The 15,120-nt window shown below is 57.5% G+C and overlaps 1 protein-coding gene across 7 annotated transcripts in view; it reads left to right on the top strand.

The window, feature by feature from the left end:
* The window catches only part of WNT3 (Wnt family member 3), a 62,455-nt gene that overhangs the window by 39,355 nt on the left and 7,980 nt on the right, over positions 1-15,120 (top strand). The window contains exons 2-6 of one of the 7 annotated variants that reach the window (XR_010138001.1): positions 6,113-6,354; positions 9,998-10,263; positions 10,464-10,526; positions 11,248-11,735; positions 14,483-14,544. Coding sequence is in view for 4 of the 7 variants with exons in the window: in XM_063718246.1 (XP_063574316.1) it covers positions 6,113-6,354; positions 9,998-10,263; positions 10,464-10,526; positions 11,248-11,727 (1,051 nt within the window). In the remaining 3 variants the exon portion in view is untranslated. Of the gene's footprint in view, positions 1-6,112; positions 6,355-9,997; positions 10,264-10,463; positions 10,638-10,734; positions 10,949-11,247; positions 11,736-14,482; positions 14,545-15,120 lie in introns of those variants that run through there. The other 6 variants (XR_008515636.2, XR_008515637.2, XM_063718246.1 and 3 more) reach the window with 6 other exon arrangements.

Genomic DNA, 15,120 nt, shown 5'->3' with positions numbered 1-15,120 from the left:
GGTGGCTTACGCCTGTAATCCCAGCACTTTGGGAGGCAGAGGCAGGTGGATCACTTGGTCAGGAGTTCGAGACCAGCCTGGCCAATATTGCAAAACTCTGTCTCTACTGAAAATACAAAAATTAGCTGCACGTGGTGGCACATGCCTCTTATCCCAGCTACTTGAGAGGCCGAGGCAGGATAATCACTTGAACTCGGGAGGCGGAGATTGCAGTGAACCAAGATCACGCTTTTGCACTCCAGCCTGGGCAACAGAGCAAGACTCTGTCTCAAAAAAAGAAAAAAAAAATGTCCTCTCTGCCTTGCGCTCACCATGCAGGCCTCCTGCAGCCCTCTGGCCACAGCAGGTGTTATCAGGGTAGAGGCAAAAAACTGGGGTAGGGATGGGAGTTAGATAAGGCCATGCACGAGGTTTAGGTCTGGCCTATTTGTGGAGGGATATTTCACTCCAAGGGGTCAACACCAAAGTTTCCACAAGCAGCCTGTTGTGCAGGGCACCCGCAGCCCATCCGCCTGGCTGCCCGTGTGTGTCCTCGGCCCAGCTGGGCAGTGGGTGGTCGGAGTGGAGGATGAGCCTGCTTCAGGAGGAGGGTGGCAGGGCCCTAGGGAAGGGAAGGGCCGGGCCAGGAGCTGGGTATAAATAGCCCCTGGCCCAGCTGCGAAGGCCTGGCAGGGTCCTCTGCCCTCCCCCTCACCAGCTGTCAGTGCCAGGCAGGTCTCTATCCCCCTTGGGAGCCTGGCCATCATCTCAGATCCTAAACGCAGGAACTTCCTCAGCGGAACCAAGGAGTCTTGTCCTGTGTGTAGGCGGAAGCTCCGGATGCCAGGAGGTCTGGCGAGTGAGGGGCATCAGGCTCGTCCTTTGGAAGAGTTCTTCATTCCTTTCCTCCAGAATCATGAATACCTAGCATGTGCCCGGCCCTTTGGAAGGCCGAGTGGGCTGGTGTGTGTGTGTGTGTGTGTGTGAGATGGGGTAGGGATTGGGGAATAACTGGAGAACACACTACCACTACCTCGCTTCTTGGAGACTGAGGCCGGCATAGCCAGATGGAATTGGAAACAAATCAGTTCAGCACTTTGGGATAAGAAGGTTTGAATTAGGCACAGGAAAGATTCAGGCGGAAGAGAGGTGACTTCTGTCTGGAGCTCACAGAAGCCTTTAGAATGGTGGCAACCTAGGAATCAGGTTTCGAAGGATGGTGTAGGATGGTTGCCGGGGGCCGGGCAGTGGAGAGGTGCTTCGAGCTGAGGGCTCAGCATGTGCAAATGCGCAGAAGAGTGAAACAGCCCCGCTGGAGTCGTTCAGCTGGCTAGGCAAATCCGTCAAAGCCACGCACGCTTTGGCACAAAGAATCGAGTAGCATGAGAGTCACTGTGTCGCCTCCCTCAGTGGAACGCATACTTCAATAATGGGGAATAGGAGTGGCGAGTTAAAGTAATGTGTCTGCGATGGTGGAATTTCAGCAGTGTGCGGGCAGGAGGCTCAGGATGGGGGTGGCCGGGCATGTTCGGGGAAGGGCAGCCATCCTGCAGAAATCAATCCCATGGCCACAGCCTCATTAGTCTCCGACACTGGCCCAGGAACTAAGCCCCATCGCCAGAGGCCTTGCTAATTACTCGCAGGATGTCCCCATCGGAACCGAAGCCTTTGAATGGAACATCCTGAAACTGTCCTTTTGCCCGCACTCTGAGTGACCTTGAACCCTCATCCAGATCACAACTGTCTTTGTTCTGCCACCCCTGTGAGGACTGAGGTCTGATCCAGGCATCCTTCCCCAGTGTTGGATAGGAAGGGGCTGAGATTTCTGATGTGTTCTACCAAGTCAGGGATGCAAGGATGGGAGAAATGAGGTTGGTGACAAGGCAGGGAACAAAGTGCTGGGGACAGCTCCAAACACACCGTAACCATAGCAACCACCATCTAGCAAGGGCTCCCCACGTGCCATGCACTGGATTGTGTCACCTATTCCTCCTGTCGTGTCTATTTTACCGATAAAGAAACTGAGGTATAGAGAAGTTAAGAAAATTGCTGAGATCAGCAGCTAGGAAGTGGTAGAGCTGGATGGGACCCTGGCACCATGGCTCCCAGGTCCACAGTTGGTGGGACCTGGGCAACAGGAAGGAGACAGGGTTTGGTGGAAAGAGGGAAAACAGCTCACCATGACTGAGACTCAGGAATTGTTCTCAGAGGACATCACATTGGGAGTCAGACAAACCCAGGGCTTGAATTCTGGCTCAGCCACTTCCTTGCATAAGTCACCCAACTACTCCATGCCTCAGTTTCCTCATCTGTAAGACGGGGACAACAATGCCCACCTCCCAGAGTTGTTGTGAGGATTCAGTGAGATTATGTATTTGAAGTGACTGGCACAGAGCAAGTGCTACATCAATAGTTGTCATTAGGATTGCCAGTATCCATGTAACTGCAGGGACAGAAGGAAATCCCCGTGGGGCAGAAGAGAGACTGTGTCTGCACAGCAGGAAGGGCTCAGTGGCATCTTCTTCCTGGAGATGTCTGGGAAGCACTCCGACCTTTGCGGCCAATCAAGCCATACAGGCAGTGTGCCAGAGCTCAGGTGCTCTGCTGGGCTGCGAAGACCCACCTGGGACCCTGAGGGAGGTAACTGGTGAAACCAGGAAGCAGGGAGCCCCTTGGAGAGCTGGGTGAGGAGCCGCCTTGCCAGCATGGGCCCCCTGACTCCTCAGTCCCCCGAGCCAGCCGGCCTGGCTCCTCTGTGGATATGGCTGTGTGACCTCGCACAAGTTGGTCCTCTTTGACGGCCTCTGCTTTTTCTTTTTCTTTCTTTTTTTTTTTTTTGAGATGAAGTCTCGCTCTGTCTCCCAAGCTGGAGTGCAGTGGTGTGATCTTGGCTCACGGCAACCTCCACCTCCCAGGTTCAAGCAATTCTCCTGCTTCAGCCTTCTGGGTAGCTGGGATTACAGGCATGAGCCACCTGGCGTGGTCGGCCTCTGTTTTTCATCTGTATAATGGGCTTTGTGCTCCCTTAGGGCTCCTCCTGTGGGTTCTGTTGCTGGACCAGGACTCAGCCTCCAGTTTAGCTTGAGGGTGCCCAGGCCTGCAGAAGGTGTCAAGCAAGGGCTGGGAGAGGGGGAGGAAGGAGGAGGCGGGAAGGCAATGGGAGGGGGAGGAGGAGGGCAGAGGAAGGGTCTCTGAGTGCCTCTCACTCCCGCCTCAGCTCTCCGCTCCAGTGGTCCCATATAGGGCTTTGGGTCCCAAACACCAGAGGAAAGAGCGGGGACAGCCCAGGTTTCTTCCCTGGGTCTTGTTCCTGAGCCGCCCATCTAGGATGGTGCAAGGCCAAGTTGTCTGCACTGAATTCTCCCTCAGGTTCCCCTCCAGTGATTGCAGGGCTGTGGGGGCAGCTGGCACAGCAGGGCTGGGCTGGACATGCTGCTCAAGAGCACGGGAGGGGCAGCCTGAGCCCGCAGGGAGGCTCAACGGGGACCTTCGCAGCCCAGCAGACAGGGCAGGGTACTTAGCTCCCTGGCCTCAGTTTCCTCATCTTGGAAATGGGACAATGGCAATGATAATGAAGTTCTTATTACGGACCTGCTGTGAGGATTACATAAGGTAACAGACACAAGCATCCAGAACTGTGCCCAGCACATGATAGGCCCATAATAAACGACAGGGATTATATGATCACTCTAACCTGCTTCTAACAGAGCATGGGCAGTGCTGTGTGCGCCATGTGCCCATCAGGGCTCTGGGCTCACTGACTCTACCCACTCAGGCACACGCTCAGTATGGAGGCCCAGGGTGTGGATGGGCCAGGCCTGAAGCCACCTTCACCCCATGAAGACCCAGGCAGGCACTGCCCAGCAAGCAGGGTCACACAGTGATGACCCCCATGGGCTCTGGAGTCTGACACCCTGGGTTCCAACCAGCAATTCCATAGGAGCTCTGTGGTCTGGGCTGCTTCATCAACCTGCAAGGCTAAGCCATCTGTAAAATGGGGCTGCTAATAATGACCCTACTTTGTGCTGGGGCTATTTTGAGGACTAAATGAGGCAAACCCAAGGAAAAGGCTCTGCCCAGGGCCACGCACTGGGGAAATCAGTAATTAGCCATTACCACCGATAAATCAGAACTTCTGGGCCGGGTGCGGTGGCTCACGCCTGTAATCCCAGCACTTTGGGAGGCCGAGGTGGGTGGATCACAAGGTCAGGAGATCGAGACCATCCTGGCTAACGTGGTGAAACCCCGTCTCCACTAAAAATACAAAAAATTAGCCGGGCGTGGTGGCGGGCGCCTGTAGTCCCAGCTGCTCAGGAGGCCGAGGCAGGAGAATGGCGTGAACCCAGGAGGTGGAGCTTGCAGTGAGCCGAGATCGCGTCACTGCACTCCAGCCTGGGCGACAGACAGAATCTGTCTCAAAAAAAAAAAAAAAAAAAAAAGAACTTCTGGCTGCTCCTTCTTTCTCTTTAGAAAAAGCTCAGTGCTTAAGACCTGGAATGTCTCACAAATGTTACCATCCAAACTCCCAGATCTGGCTCCTCAGTTCCTCCACCCAAAATAAATAAATGGAAAAAGGAGAAACTGCCTCTCCCCCTGACAACTGAGCCCGAAGACAACCAAGGTGGATGGGTAGCATGCCCCTGCACGATGCCCAGGGAGCTCTGTGCCTTGGAATCTCCACCAGCTGGCCAAGGCCAACATCAAGCTTAAGTATGGAGGAGGGACCCAGGGGAAGGCACACAGCACTCTCTGATCCGCCACAGACCTTAGGCAAGCTAATTCACTCTCTAAACCTCAGTTTCCTAGTCCAGGAGATAGTGATGTTCTTCATGTTTGGGAATAGATCAGAAATGTTGCATACAAAGTGCCTGGCAAGCAGTAACAGTGGCTAAATGGCAGATGTTTGGCTTGGCCCTGTGTCCAGCCCAGAAGCTTTTGTGTACTAAAAAGCACACAAAAAAGCTGGACCCTGCCCCATGGGGTCTTCTCCCGGCCCCTCTCTCTGAGGCTTTTGCCCATCACTTTTTGTGGGAAACTTAACTTAGGCCAATGCTGGACTAAAGCCTTGGTCAGTGCTGGACACAGAGGGAGAGGAGATGGGCCCCTTCTTCCAGCTCGCACTGCCCCTGGTCATAGAGCAGATTGCAATTGTCCTTGAAGGCCACTCACACTCACGGATCATTTTCTCAGGTTCTCCCACAAAATGTCATTTCTGCTGTTCCTGTGCTGAGGGGAGGGAACGGAAAAGTCGTAATTCCTACCTTGGTTTTCTAGTATTTTAAACTCTTCTGCCCCATCCCCATAAGGTCATTCTTTCTGTTGTTGACTATAAAACCTGAGAGAGTTGATGGGATATTGATCGAAAAGCGAGGGGCAGAGAAATGGAGTGAATTGACCAGTCACCTGCTGTTGGGTGTGGGCAGTGAGATCTGAGATCTCCCTTCTGACTCTGTGCTAAACTTGTTTTGAAACAAAGCCAAGTTCCAGTCTCTCATGAGAAAAGAGGTGGAGCTCTAGAAACTTCTAGGAAACTGGAAAGATGGTCATGGAGGCCATGGTAGACAAAGGACTTGGTGCAAGCCAGCAATTCCTTGGGGAGACACTGGGAGGCTCTGGGCTGGGCTGGCAGCATCTCGGGGAAGAGGCTGAGGGCATTGCCAAGGGTGGTGTGTGTGTGTGTGCACGCGCGTGTGTCCCATGAGTCACTGGAAGGGTCCATGTGGCCCCAGTATCCTGGACTGCCTTGGAAATTGCCCAGCCTGATCTCTTCAATGCCCATCAGGGAAGCTGGACCCAGAACCTGGAAAGGACTGGATCTGGGCCCCAAATACCATCTTTCTAGTCCAAACCTCTTTTCATGGCTTTGCATTGCCCCCAAGGGCCCCCACAAGCGGTTTCTGCTAGTCCCATCCCCCTGCAAGCTGGATGCAGCCAGAGGGCTGACTTGCCTGGGTCAGAGCTCTGCGCTTTGAGGGGTAGCACGCTCCCGAGGTCAAAGGTAGCACATTCAGGTGCCAGGGCACAGGCCCTCTGCCTCTCCACCTACCCCGGAGGGTTCACAAAGTGGCCATGGTGCCCAGGCTGGGCTCTGTGCTTTGTGCCTACAGTGTTACCACCCTCTGTCTGCCTGCAGGTCCCTGGCCCTGGGCCAGCAGTACACATCTCTGGGCTCACAGCCCCTGCTCTGCGGCTCCATCCCAGGCCTGGTCCCCAAGCAACTGCGCTTCTGCCGCAATTACATCGAGATCATGCCCAGCGTGGCCGAGGGCGTGAAGCTGGGCATCCAGGAGTGCCAGCACCAGTTCCGGGGCCGCCGCTGGAACTGCACCACCATAGATGACAGCCTGGCCATCTTTGGGCCTGTCCTTGACAAAGGTACTGCCTCAGGGCTGAGGGGGAGGGGGGTGAGGGGCTGGGTGGGGGGAGGGATCAGGACTGTATGCCCTTCCACCCCAGTCAGGGTGCCTCTTCTCTGAAGCCAGGGTCCCTCTGGGAGGGTGATAAATTTGGTTGCATGACTGCCACACCTTCCCAGGTGCTACTGGGGGCTGGGCCGCCTTGAGATGCTCCAGGATCCTGAGGTTTGAGGGCCGACACCAAGAACGCCACAGACTTCCTTCCTGGTTTTTGCACAGTGGGAGCCTCAGGCTCCCGCTGTGGACATTTGTGACATTTCCCCAATGCTGTGTTAAGTGCTATGCAAATACCGCTTTGGGGTGGGGGTGAGAGCATTGCCACCCCTAGGTCCCTCCCACCTAGAAAGTCCTCAGTAGCTGAGGAAGCTGACTGGTGCTGTGGTAGTACTGCGTTGCCCCCAAGAGCCCCTCTGGGTTTCTGTTCATCCTCATGCCCTGTCAGCTGGATATGCCCAGGAATCATGGTGGGGCTAGAGGGTGCTCTGGCCTCTGGGTAACTTTCCAGCCGTCTTGCAGCCTGGGAGTCTAACTGGCTGTGCCTCAAGTGGACAGGGAACCACATGATTTGACTTTGAACCTGGAGACCCTGGGAGGGAGGCTAAGTGGGACAACTGCTCCCAAGAAGGGGACTTGGGGGCTCATGGACTGGGTGGAAGATGGGCAGCTCTTTGTGGAATGGCAGTGTCCAGGAATTTAACGATCCTGGCCGGGCTGGCCACCGCCAGAGTTGCTCTGCCACCCAAACCGCTGAGCCTGGGCCTCCCTCCTATTAGAAGCTAGGGAATGAATGAGAGCTGCCTGTACAGCCAGAAAGAAAAGGGATCTGAAGTTCAGGTGAAGAGGTGGGGTGCTGGGTGGGGTGGGGGGAAGCTGACCACCCCCATTTTAGAGTGCAGTTCCCCTTTACCGGCGCCTCAGGTGCACAGGGTCTGTCCCACCTACAGAAAAAGTGCTGGCTATTGTCATGGGACAGGAGGGTAATTAGCAAATCAATGGATGATGATTCTGTTTACGCTTCTGTTGCCAAAACTAATTATTCCTTGTTGACATAAAAGATTTGGCCTCTTAATTGGGGCCAAGTGGCGGCGGTCTGCATTTCAAACTCGTTCTGGTCGGTGTGTTGGTCTCAGCGCTTTCCGGTGCCCCTCCTCGGGCCAGGTAGCGCTGAATCAAACAACCCTGCGTCTAGACGCGCTCCCCAAAAGCGAGTCACCTCTGATCGCTCTTCCCGTCTCCGGCCAAGAGCCAGGGGAAAGCAGGTCTGGGTGCGCTACCCATTTACCCCGCGTTGAACGTTTTAAGTCACCGCCGTAGGTTCTGGCACACGCCCCGGTCCCTAGATGGCCCGAGGACAAGTTTGGGTTGCGGGGGGAAGGGCGATGTGTGCCCGAGACTTTGGGAATTTGCTGGCGGCGGCGAGGAGAGCATCCCGGAAGACGCCGCGAGCGCATATGCGCCCCGGTCGGTGCCCAGAGCCCGGACCTTGAACCCAGGTTCGCGCCCAGCTCCGGCCCCACGTTTGCACCCCGCCCCCGGCGACTCCTCACACCCCCGCCGCGTGGGCGGCCAAGGGTTAATCTCTGCCCCCCGCTTTGAGACCCCGGGCGCAGCGGGTCGGGAAGCCCGGGGCGCGCGTCTTCCGCGAGTCTGGGGGCGGCGGGGTCGGCGGCCGGAAGGGGCGAGGCGCGGCGGCGGCGCGGCGGGCCCGAGGCGCTTCCCCAGGCGGGGCGGGGCGGGCCGGGGGCGGGGGCGGGCGCCGGAGGAGCCTGGGCGGCCTGAAAAGCGCCCGAGCGCCGCCCCCCCACCGCGCGGCCCGGGCCCCGCGCCCGCTGCGGTCGCCGCGCCATTCACACGCCCTCTGGCCATTCGGCGCGGCGCGGGGGCGGGGGGCGCCGCTTCAATGGGGATTTCGCGGCCCGGCGCCGGGGCCGGGGGCGCGGCCCGGCCGCGGGAGCCGCCCGTTGCTACGCGGTGGCGGCCGGCCCGGCGGCCCGGGCCCGGCGGCCGCATTATGCGGGTAATGCGGTGTGACACCGCGCGAACAAAGGCGGATTGAGCGGCCCAGCGGGCCCCGCCGGACGGAGAAGGCACAGCAGGGCTGTCAGCGCCGCTCCCAGGCTAATCCCCGCCCCGCCCCCGCCGCCCCCGCGTTCCCGGGGCTGGGAACCCAGCGCGGCCCGGGGCCCGGGCGCCGCTGCCGCCGCGAGAGGCCGCAGGCCGGCCGGAAACGAGGGGCGCCCGCCCTGCGAGCCCACCCTCGGCTCCTCTTCCCCGGGGCGCCCCCAGGGCTGGGGCGTCTGGGATTGGGGCGAGTGAGCGGCGTGGCGGGGACCCCGGGGCCGGCAGCACAACTGGACGCGGGACCTCGGGCTCCTTTGCCGCCGTCCTCGGTCGGCCCTGGCAGCGCAGGCGCGGGGCGCGGGTGGGACCAGCTCCGCACTCTCCGCCCTCCGGTCGTTGGAAGTGGGACGGGCCCCTCTGTAGGTAGCGCAGGAGGGCGTGGGGGCCGTGGAGAGCGGCCGCGGGAGCCGCGAGGGGTCCCGGGCTTCCTTCTTGCGGCACTCGCCCCACAGCCCAGGAGAGGAGGCGGGCGCCTGGCTTCTAAATAAATTTGGTCGCATTTATGACCAATTTTGCCGACTAGGCCGGCCCGGCGTTTCACAGCCTGTGTCAGGTGGCAAGTCGCCTCGGGCTCCCCGGTCCTGCCATGAGGAGAGAGATGGTTGGGCTGCAGGTCTTGCAGGCCTTGGCCTCCCTAATCGTCAATGTCCACATCTATAAAATGAGTGAAACTTTCTATGTGAATGAAGCACATGCAGAGACGATGACCGTTGTGAGGAGGCTGGAGCACATCCTTGAGAGTCTCTCCTTTCCCTGCGCTGGACCCTGGGACAGAACCAGGGGAACTGCCCGGTGTCCCTACCCTTCTGGGAGGGGATTGGCCGTGCCTGGGCGTGAGGGCAGGAGAATGGGGATGGGGAGACTGAGGCACGGGCCACTGCCCTCCTGGTGAGGGGCTCTAGGAGTGGAGGGAAGCCGTGTCCATTTTACAAAAAGGGCGACTGAGACCGAGAAAAGGAGAGGGGCCGGCCGTCCTTATGCATCCAGGTGCGGAAGGGGTGGGCCTGGGCAGGTTTAGGCTGTAGATTCCCAGGCCTCCCTCCTCACAGACCTGGAGCTCACTCAGGCGTGGGAGGGCTCAGGCCTGTGCAGGGTGGTCTCTGGACTTCGGGAAGGTGGAGGGCAGGGGGTGTGGGACCAGGACAGAAGTGGCTGCCTTATCTCTGCAGCAACCTGCCAGAGCTTTGGTGTCGGCGTCAGTTTCTAACAGGCACTGCTTTGCCCTGTGGCATTTGAGGCCCTGGGCTAATCAGCAGCCCAGGGCCTCAGTTTGCTCATCTGTGAAGTGGGGCTACCCAGCTGGGTCTAAACCAGCCAAAGAGGGTGGGGAAGCTGCCTCCCTCTTGCCTCAGGGCTGAGGCAAGTGAGCTCTTCAACTCTTCCTGCCCTCGTTCCCCTCACGTCCTGGCCTGGGAGGTGGAGGCAGGGCAGGCGCTACCAGGCCGGGTCCTGAGTGCTGCCTCCCCACGACCTCCCCGCAGCCACCCGCGAGTCGGCCTTCGTGCACGCCATCGCCTCGGCCGGCGTGGCCTTCGCCGTCACCCGCTCCTGCGCCGAGGGCACCTCCACGATTTGCGGCTGTGACTCGCATCATAAGGGGCCGCCTGGCGAAGGCTGGAAGTGGGGCGGCTGCAGCGAGGACGCTGACTTCGGGGTGTTAGTGTCCAGGGAGTTCGCGGATGCGCGCGAGAACAGGCCGGACGCGCGCTCGGCCATGAACAAGCACAACAACGAGGCGGGCCGCACGGTGAGCCCGGCTGCCCTCCCCAAACCCTGCAGGGAGCCCCCCGCCCGCCCCAACCCTTCCCCTCCTGAGCTGCCCTGGTCCCCACCCCACCCCTTCCGGCAGCCCTGTGGGTCGCGGGCTCCATTTCCCCTTGGCCAGGCTTGGCCTCCTCCCCACCCCACAGCCACTTCGTCTGTCCACCCTCCTTCCTCTTTGGGCAGTTCCTGGACTCCACCCCACCCGGGATGAGTCGGCCTGGGAGCATGGCCACCCCGTGGGATCAGGTACCACCCACCCATCCTGTGCACCTTGGCACGCGGTGTAGGGCTGTCAAGTCCTGGGAACCTGGCTTTGAACTCAGCCTCCACTCCCTTACTATGCTTGTATGATCTAGGGTGAGTCACGTTAAGTTCCCAGCCTCAGTTTCCCCATGTGTTAAACGGAGATAACTCCTATTTCTTTTTTTCTTTTCTTTTTTTTTTTTTTTTTGAGATGGAGTCTCGTTCTGTCGCCCAGGCTGGAGTGCAGTGGCTGGATCTCGGCTCCCTGCAACCTCCGCCTCCCGAGTTCAAGCAATTCTCCGGCCTCAACCTCCCAAGTAGCTGGGATTACAGGCATCCGCCACCACACCAGCTAATTTTTGTATTTTAAGTAGAGACGGGGTTTCGCCATGTTGGCCAGGCTGGTCTCGAACTCCTGACTTCAGGTGATCCTCCCGCCTCAGCCTCCCAAAGTGCTGGGATTACCACTGCGCCCGGGGAACAACTCGTATTTCATGCGCTGTGAGAAGTGGACATGCTGTCTACCCATGCTTGGGGTGTGAAGGGGGAGGGAAACATGGTCACTATTCTTTAGGTCTTGCCTCAGTCCCCATCAGTTCTCTTCCTGTCACAGAGGCGTAGAGAAGGCTGGAGGGAAGGGGGTGGACAGTGGTAGAGAGGGAAGGCCTGGATGTGCCCCTTCGTGGGGTCGGTCTGGCGGCCAGCTGCCACTCCTCTCCCCCAGACTATCCTGGACCACATGCACCTCAAATGCAAGTGCCACGGGCTGTCAGGCAGCTGTGAGGTGAAGACCTGCTGGTGGGCGCAGCCTGACTTCCGTGCCATCGGCGACTTCCTCAAGGACAAGTATGACAGCGCCTCGGAGATGGTAGTAGAGAAGCACCGTGAGTCCCGAGGCTGGGTGGAGACCCTCCGGGCCAAGTACTCGCTCTTCAAGCCACCCACCGAAAGGGACCTGGTCTACTATGAGAACTCCCCCAACTTTTGTGAGCCTAACCCAGAGACGGGTTCCTTTGGCACAAGGGACCGGACTTGCAATGTCACCTCCCACGGCATCGATGGCTGCGATCTGCTCTGCTGTGGCCGGGGCCACAACACGAGGACGGAGAAGCGGAAGGAAAAATGCCACTGCATCTTCCACTGGTGCTGCTACGTCAGCTGCCAGGAGTGTATTCGCATCTACGACGTGCACACCTGCAAGTAGGGCACCAGGTAAGGCTCTGGGAAGGCGGGGGAGGCTGGGAGCCTGGGCGCAGGGAATGGGGTTGTTTGCCCATCTCTTCTTCATGATGACCCCCTTCTGTTTCTAAGCTATCCAAGACACACAAATTCCCACAGCCAAAATAGGAAGCCAGGATTTTTCAAGCTTCCGTGGGAATGGTCCTTGGGCAGAGACTTGGTGGATTGCACAAAGCACAGATAAAAACCCAGTGTTGGCCGGGCGCGGTGGCTCACACCTATAATCCCAGCACTTTGGGAGGCCGAGGTGGACGGATCACCTGAGGTCAGGAGTTTGAGACCGGCCTGGCCAACATGGTGAAACCCGTCTCTACTAAAAATACAAAAATTAGCCGGGTGTTGTGGCAGGTGCCTGTAATCCCAGCTACTAGGGAGGCTGAGGCAGGAGGATTGCTTGAACCTGGGCGATGGAGGTTGCAATGAACTGAGATTGCACCACTGGACTCCATCCAGCCTGGGCGACAGAGCGAGACTCCATCTCAAAATACAAACAAACAAACAAAAAAACCAAAAAAACAAAATTCAGTGTGTGCACATTAGCTGCCAGCAATTGATTAACATTTTTACACAAGTTAGTTATGAGCCAGATCAAATTTTTGCATAGCCGCTAGCTGTCATTCTTGAGCATTCTTTGGAGATGTGAGGTTGGAAGCTGGGAGACCTGACGTCTGGTCCTAACTTTGTCGGTAACTTCCTGTTCTTTCACTTTTCTGGGCCTCAGCTTTCTTACTATAAAGTGGTGATGGTGGTGAGGGGCGGGGGGCAGTTTAAATACCTCAAGCAGTGAGCCAAAATGTTTCCTCTACCCCGAGGCAGAGTCAGTGTGCATCCACCTTGAACTTAGAGGGCAAGTTCTTGCACAAGCATACATCTTACCAACCTCAGGGAGGTGGGTGGGGGGAAGCGGCATATCAACCCATATCCTGACAGATCTGAAGCTTGGGTGGAGTGGGGAGCACTCTCACCGAGTTTATGGATGATGACGAGGAGCAGGAGGGATTCAAGTTCAGAGTGGCTGGGATGAGTAATCAAGGGATCAAAGGCTGGTGGATTTTGTTCCCAAGCTTCCCAGAGGTGGCCTGCGTGGGAGGCGCTATGCACTGGCCCTGGGTTCCACAGCACCCCGGGACAGGTCAGCATGGATGAAGAGTGGTCCTGGACCCCCGGGGTGGAAGGTTTTTAAGGCTGGGGTGCCATTTCTTCCTTTTCTCTCCACTGAGAAAGAGCCTAGTGTGTCGAGGCATAAGCACGGGTGTTGGAATTAGGCTCTGCCCTGCTCCAGCTCCTACCACTTGCCAACCGTGTGACCCAAGCAAGAAATTCTTCATAGACCTGGTTCCTCATCTGTCATCCTCCCCAGAGATGCTGTGAGGGACAAATGAAAGGACACCGGGGACAGGGCTTGGTTAATTGGGAAGCACTTCCCTGCTGGGTCATTGTTGTCTGGGGTGCTGATGGGCAAGAGCAGCCTGTGAAAGGGTAGAGTGCCCCCTCTACCTGCAGTTCCATAGGGCACCTCTGAGCTACTGGCACATGTCTGTGCCATAGGGAGTAGGGGAGGGAAGTGGACGGGCCTCTCTGAGATATGGGAGGTACATGACGTCATGGAGAAGAGCTCTGGCTGAGGGGCGACTCAGCCCATCTAGGAAGCCCCTCGGTGTAGCTCAAGTTCTGTCCTGGTGAGGAGAGTTCAGAAAGGCAGCAGGTGGCACTACCTTTGTCGGTGTCTGAACAAAAGCAGTGTGGGGAGTGGGAGAGGACGAAGGTGAATCCAGCGCCTCCACTCGTCCGCTCAGCTGTCTGGCCTGGGAGCACCAGTTTCCTCCTCTGTTCAGTGGTGGTGACAATGGGAGCCCAGCAGAATTTTGTTTTGTTTTGTTTGTGAGACTGAGTCTCTCTTTGTCGCCCAGGCTGGAGTGAAGTGCGCGATCTCAGCTCACTGTAACCTTCACCACCTGGGTTCAAGCGATTCTCCTGCCTCAGCCTCCCAAGTAGCTGGGATTATAGGTGCCCACCACCATGATCGGCTAATTTTTTTATTTTTAGTAGAGATGGGTTTCGCCATGCTGGCAAGGCTGGTCTTGAACTCCTGACCTTAAGTGATCCACCCGTCTTGGCCCCCCAAAGTGCTGGGATTACAGGCGTGAGCCACCGCGCCGGGCCAGAATCAGTACTCTTCATCAGCCCTCTTTCTCCCCATTTCTGAAATGGACAATGAGTGGTTTTTTTTCCTCAATCTTATGTAAAATGCTACATAGATATGGTTTCAAGATGCTGTGTCTAAGTGGTTCCTACCCTGAATCCCTTCTCTGTGGAAGCTCTGGAGACCTCACTCTGTGACCAGTGGAGGACACTCTGCCAACATGGTGCCCTTCTGATAAACACTCCCAGGCCAGCTCTTCTGCCTCGCTGAGCCCTGGCTTCTTCATTTGTGAACTGGGGATGAGAACTGTGTTCTGTGTAGGGTTTTCCTGTGGACTGGAGACCCTGCACATGAAGGGCCTGGCCCAGGGCCCAGGTGCTCACAGGGCAGCCACAGAGGCTCCTGGGCCAAGCAGAGCTGACCTCCCAGAGCCACCTCCCCAGGCGAGCTGCCTGCTCTGGAGCAATGGGCCCAGGCTCGGCCGAGACTCCGCTAGGCAAGACGGGAGCCTGCGGGACGCACTGGCAGGGATGGCAGGGGACAGAGTCGTTAGCTGTTCTCTTGTCTTTCCTGACAGTCTTGGCAGTGCAGGCAGGAGAGAGAAGGGAGTCGCAGAGCAGGCCCCGGGCCCTCCACACGGTGAGGAGAGAGCACCTGTCAAATGGCTTGTGTCCTTCCTTTGTGGGGAAAACACCTTTTCTGTAGCTTTTTGTAGCTTTTACCCAGTGTCTCTGGCTAACCATTGATTTGGTGCCTTATAAGTGCCAGATTTATTCCTCGTCACTCTGCTGTTGTGAACATGGCGAACTGGAAAGGTTCCAGCAAGAGTCAAGTGGCCTGGCTGCGCCCAAGTCCTGGATCTGTTACTGCCTTGCTGAGAGACCTTGGATGTGTCCCTTCAATCTGGCTGAGCCTGTTTCTGCCTCTGTAAAGTAGTCTTATCTTGGCCTTGTCAGCCCCCTAGAAGAGCTGGGGGTTGACTGGGAATGCCTCAAACCCTTTGTGAGATATGACTACGCAAATGAGTAAAATGAACACACCGCTGCTCCAATGGGAAGGAATTGTTCGTAATTAAGTAGGCTTTCTCCCATTTGGACAGCTCATTATCAAGCTATTTGGTGCAGTACAAAAACACAGCGCATGCCTGGCGTGAGCCCAGCACAGCAGTTGACTCGGAGTTGGGGACTGGGCCCTCGGCCGGGCACCATTTCTCCC

The sequence above is a fragment of the Pongo abelii genome, chromosome 19 (assembly GCF_028885655.2).
Source record: "Pongo abelii isolate AG06213 chromosome 19, NHGRI_mPonAbe1-v2.0_pri, whole genome shotgun sequence".
Taxonomy (NCBI): domain Eukaryota; kingdom Metazoa; phylum Chordata; class Mammalia; order Primates; family Hominidae; genus Pongo; species Pongo abelii.
This window is presented reverse-complemented; position numbering and strand designations above follow the sequence as displayed.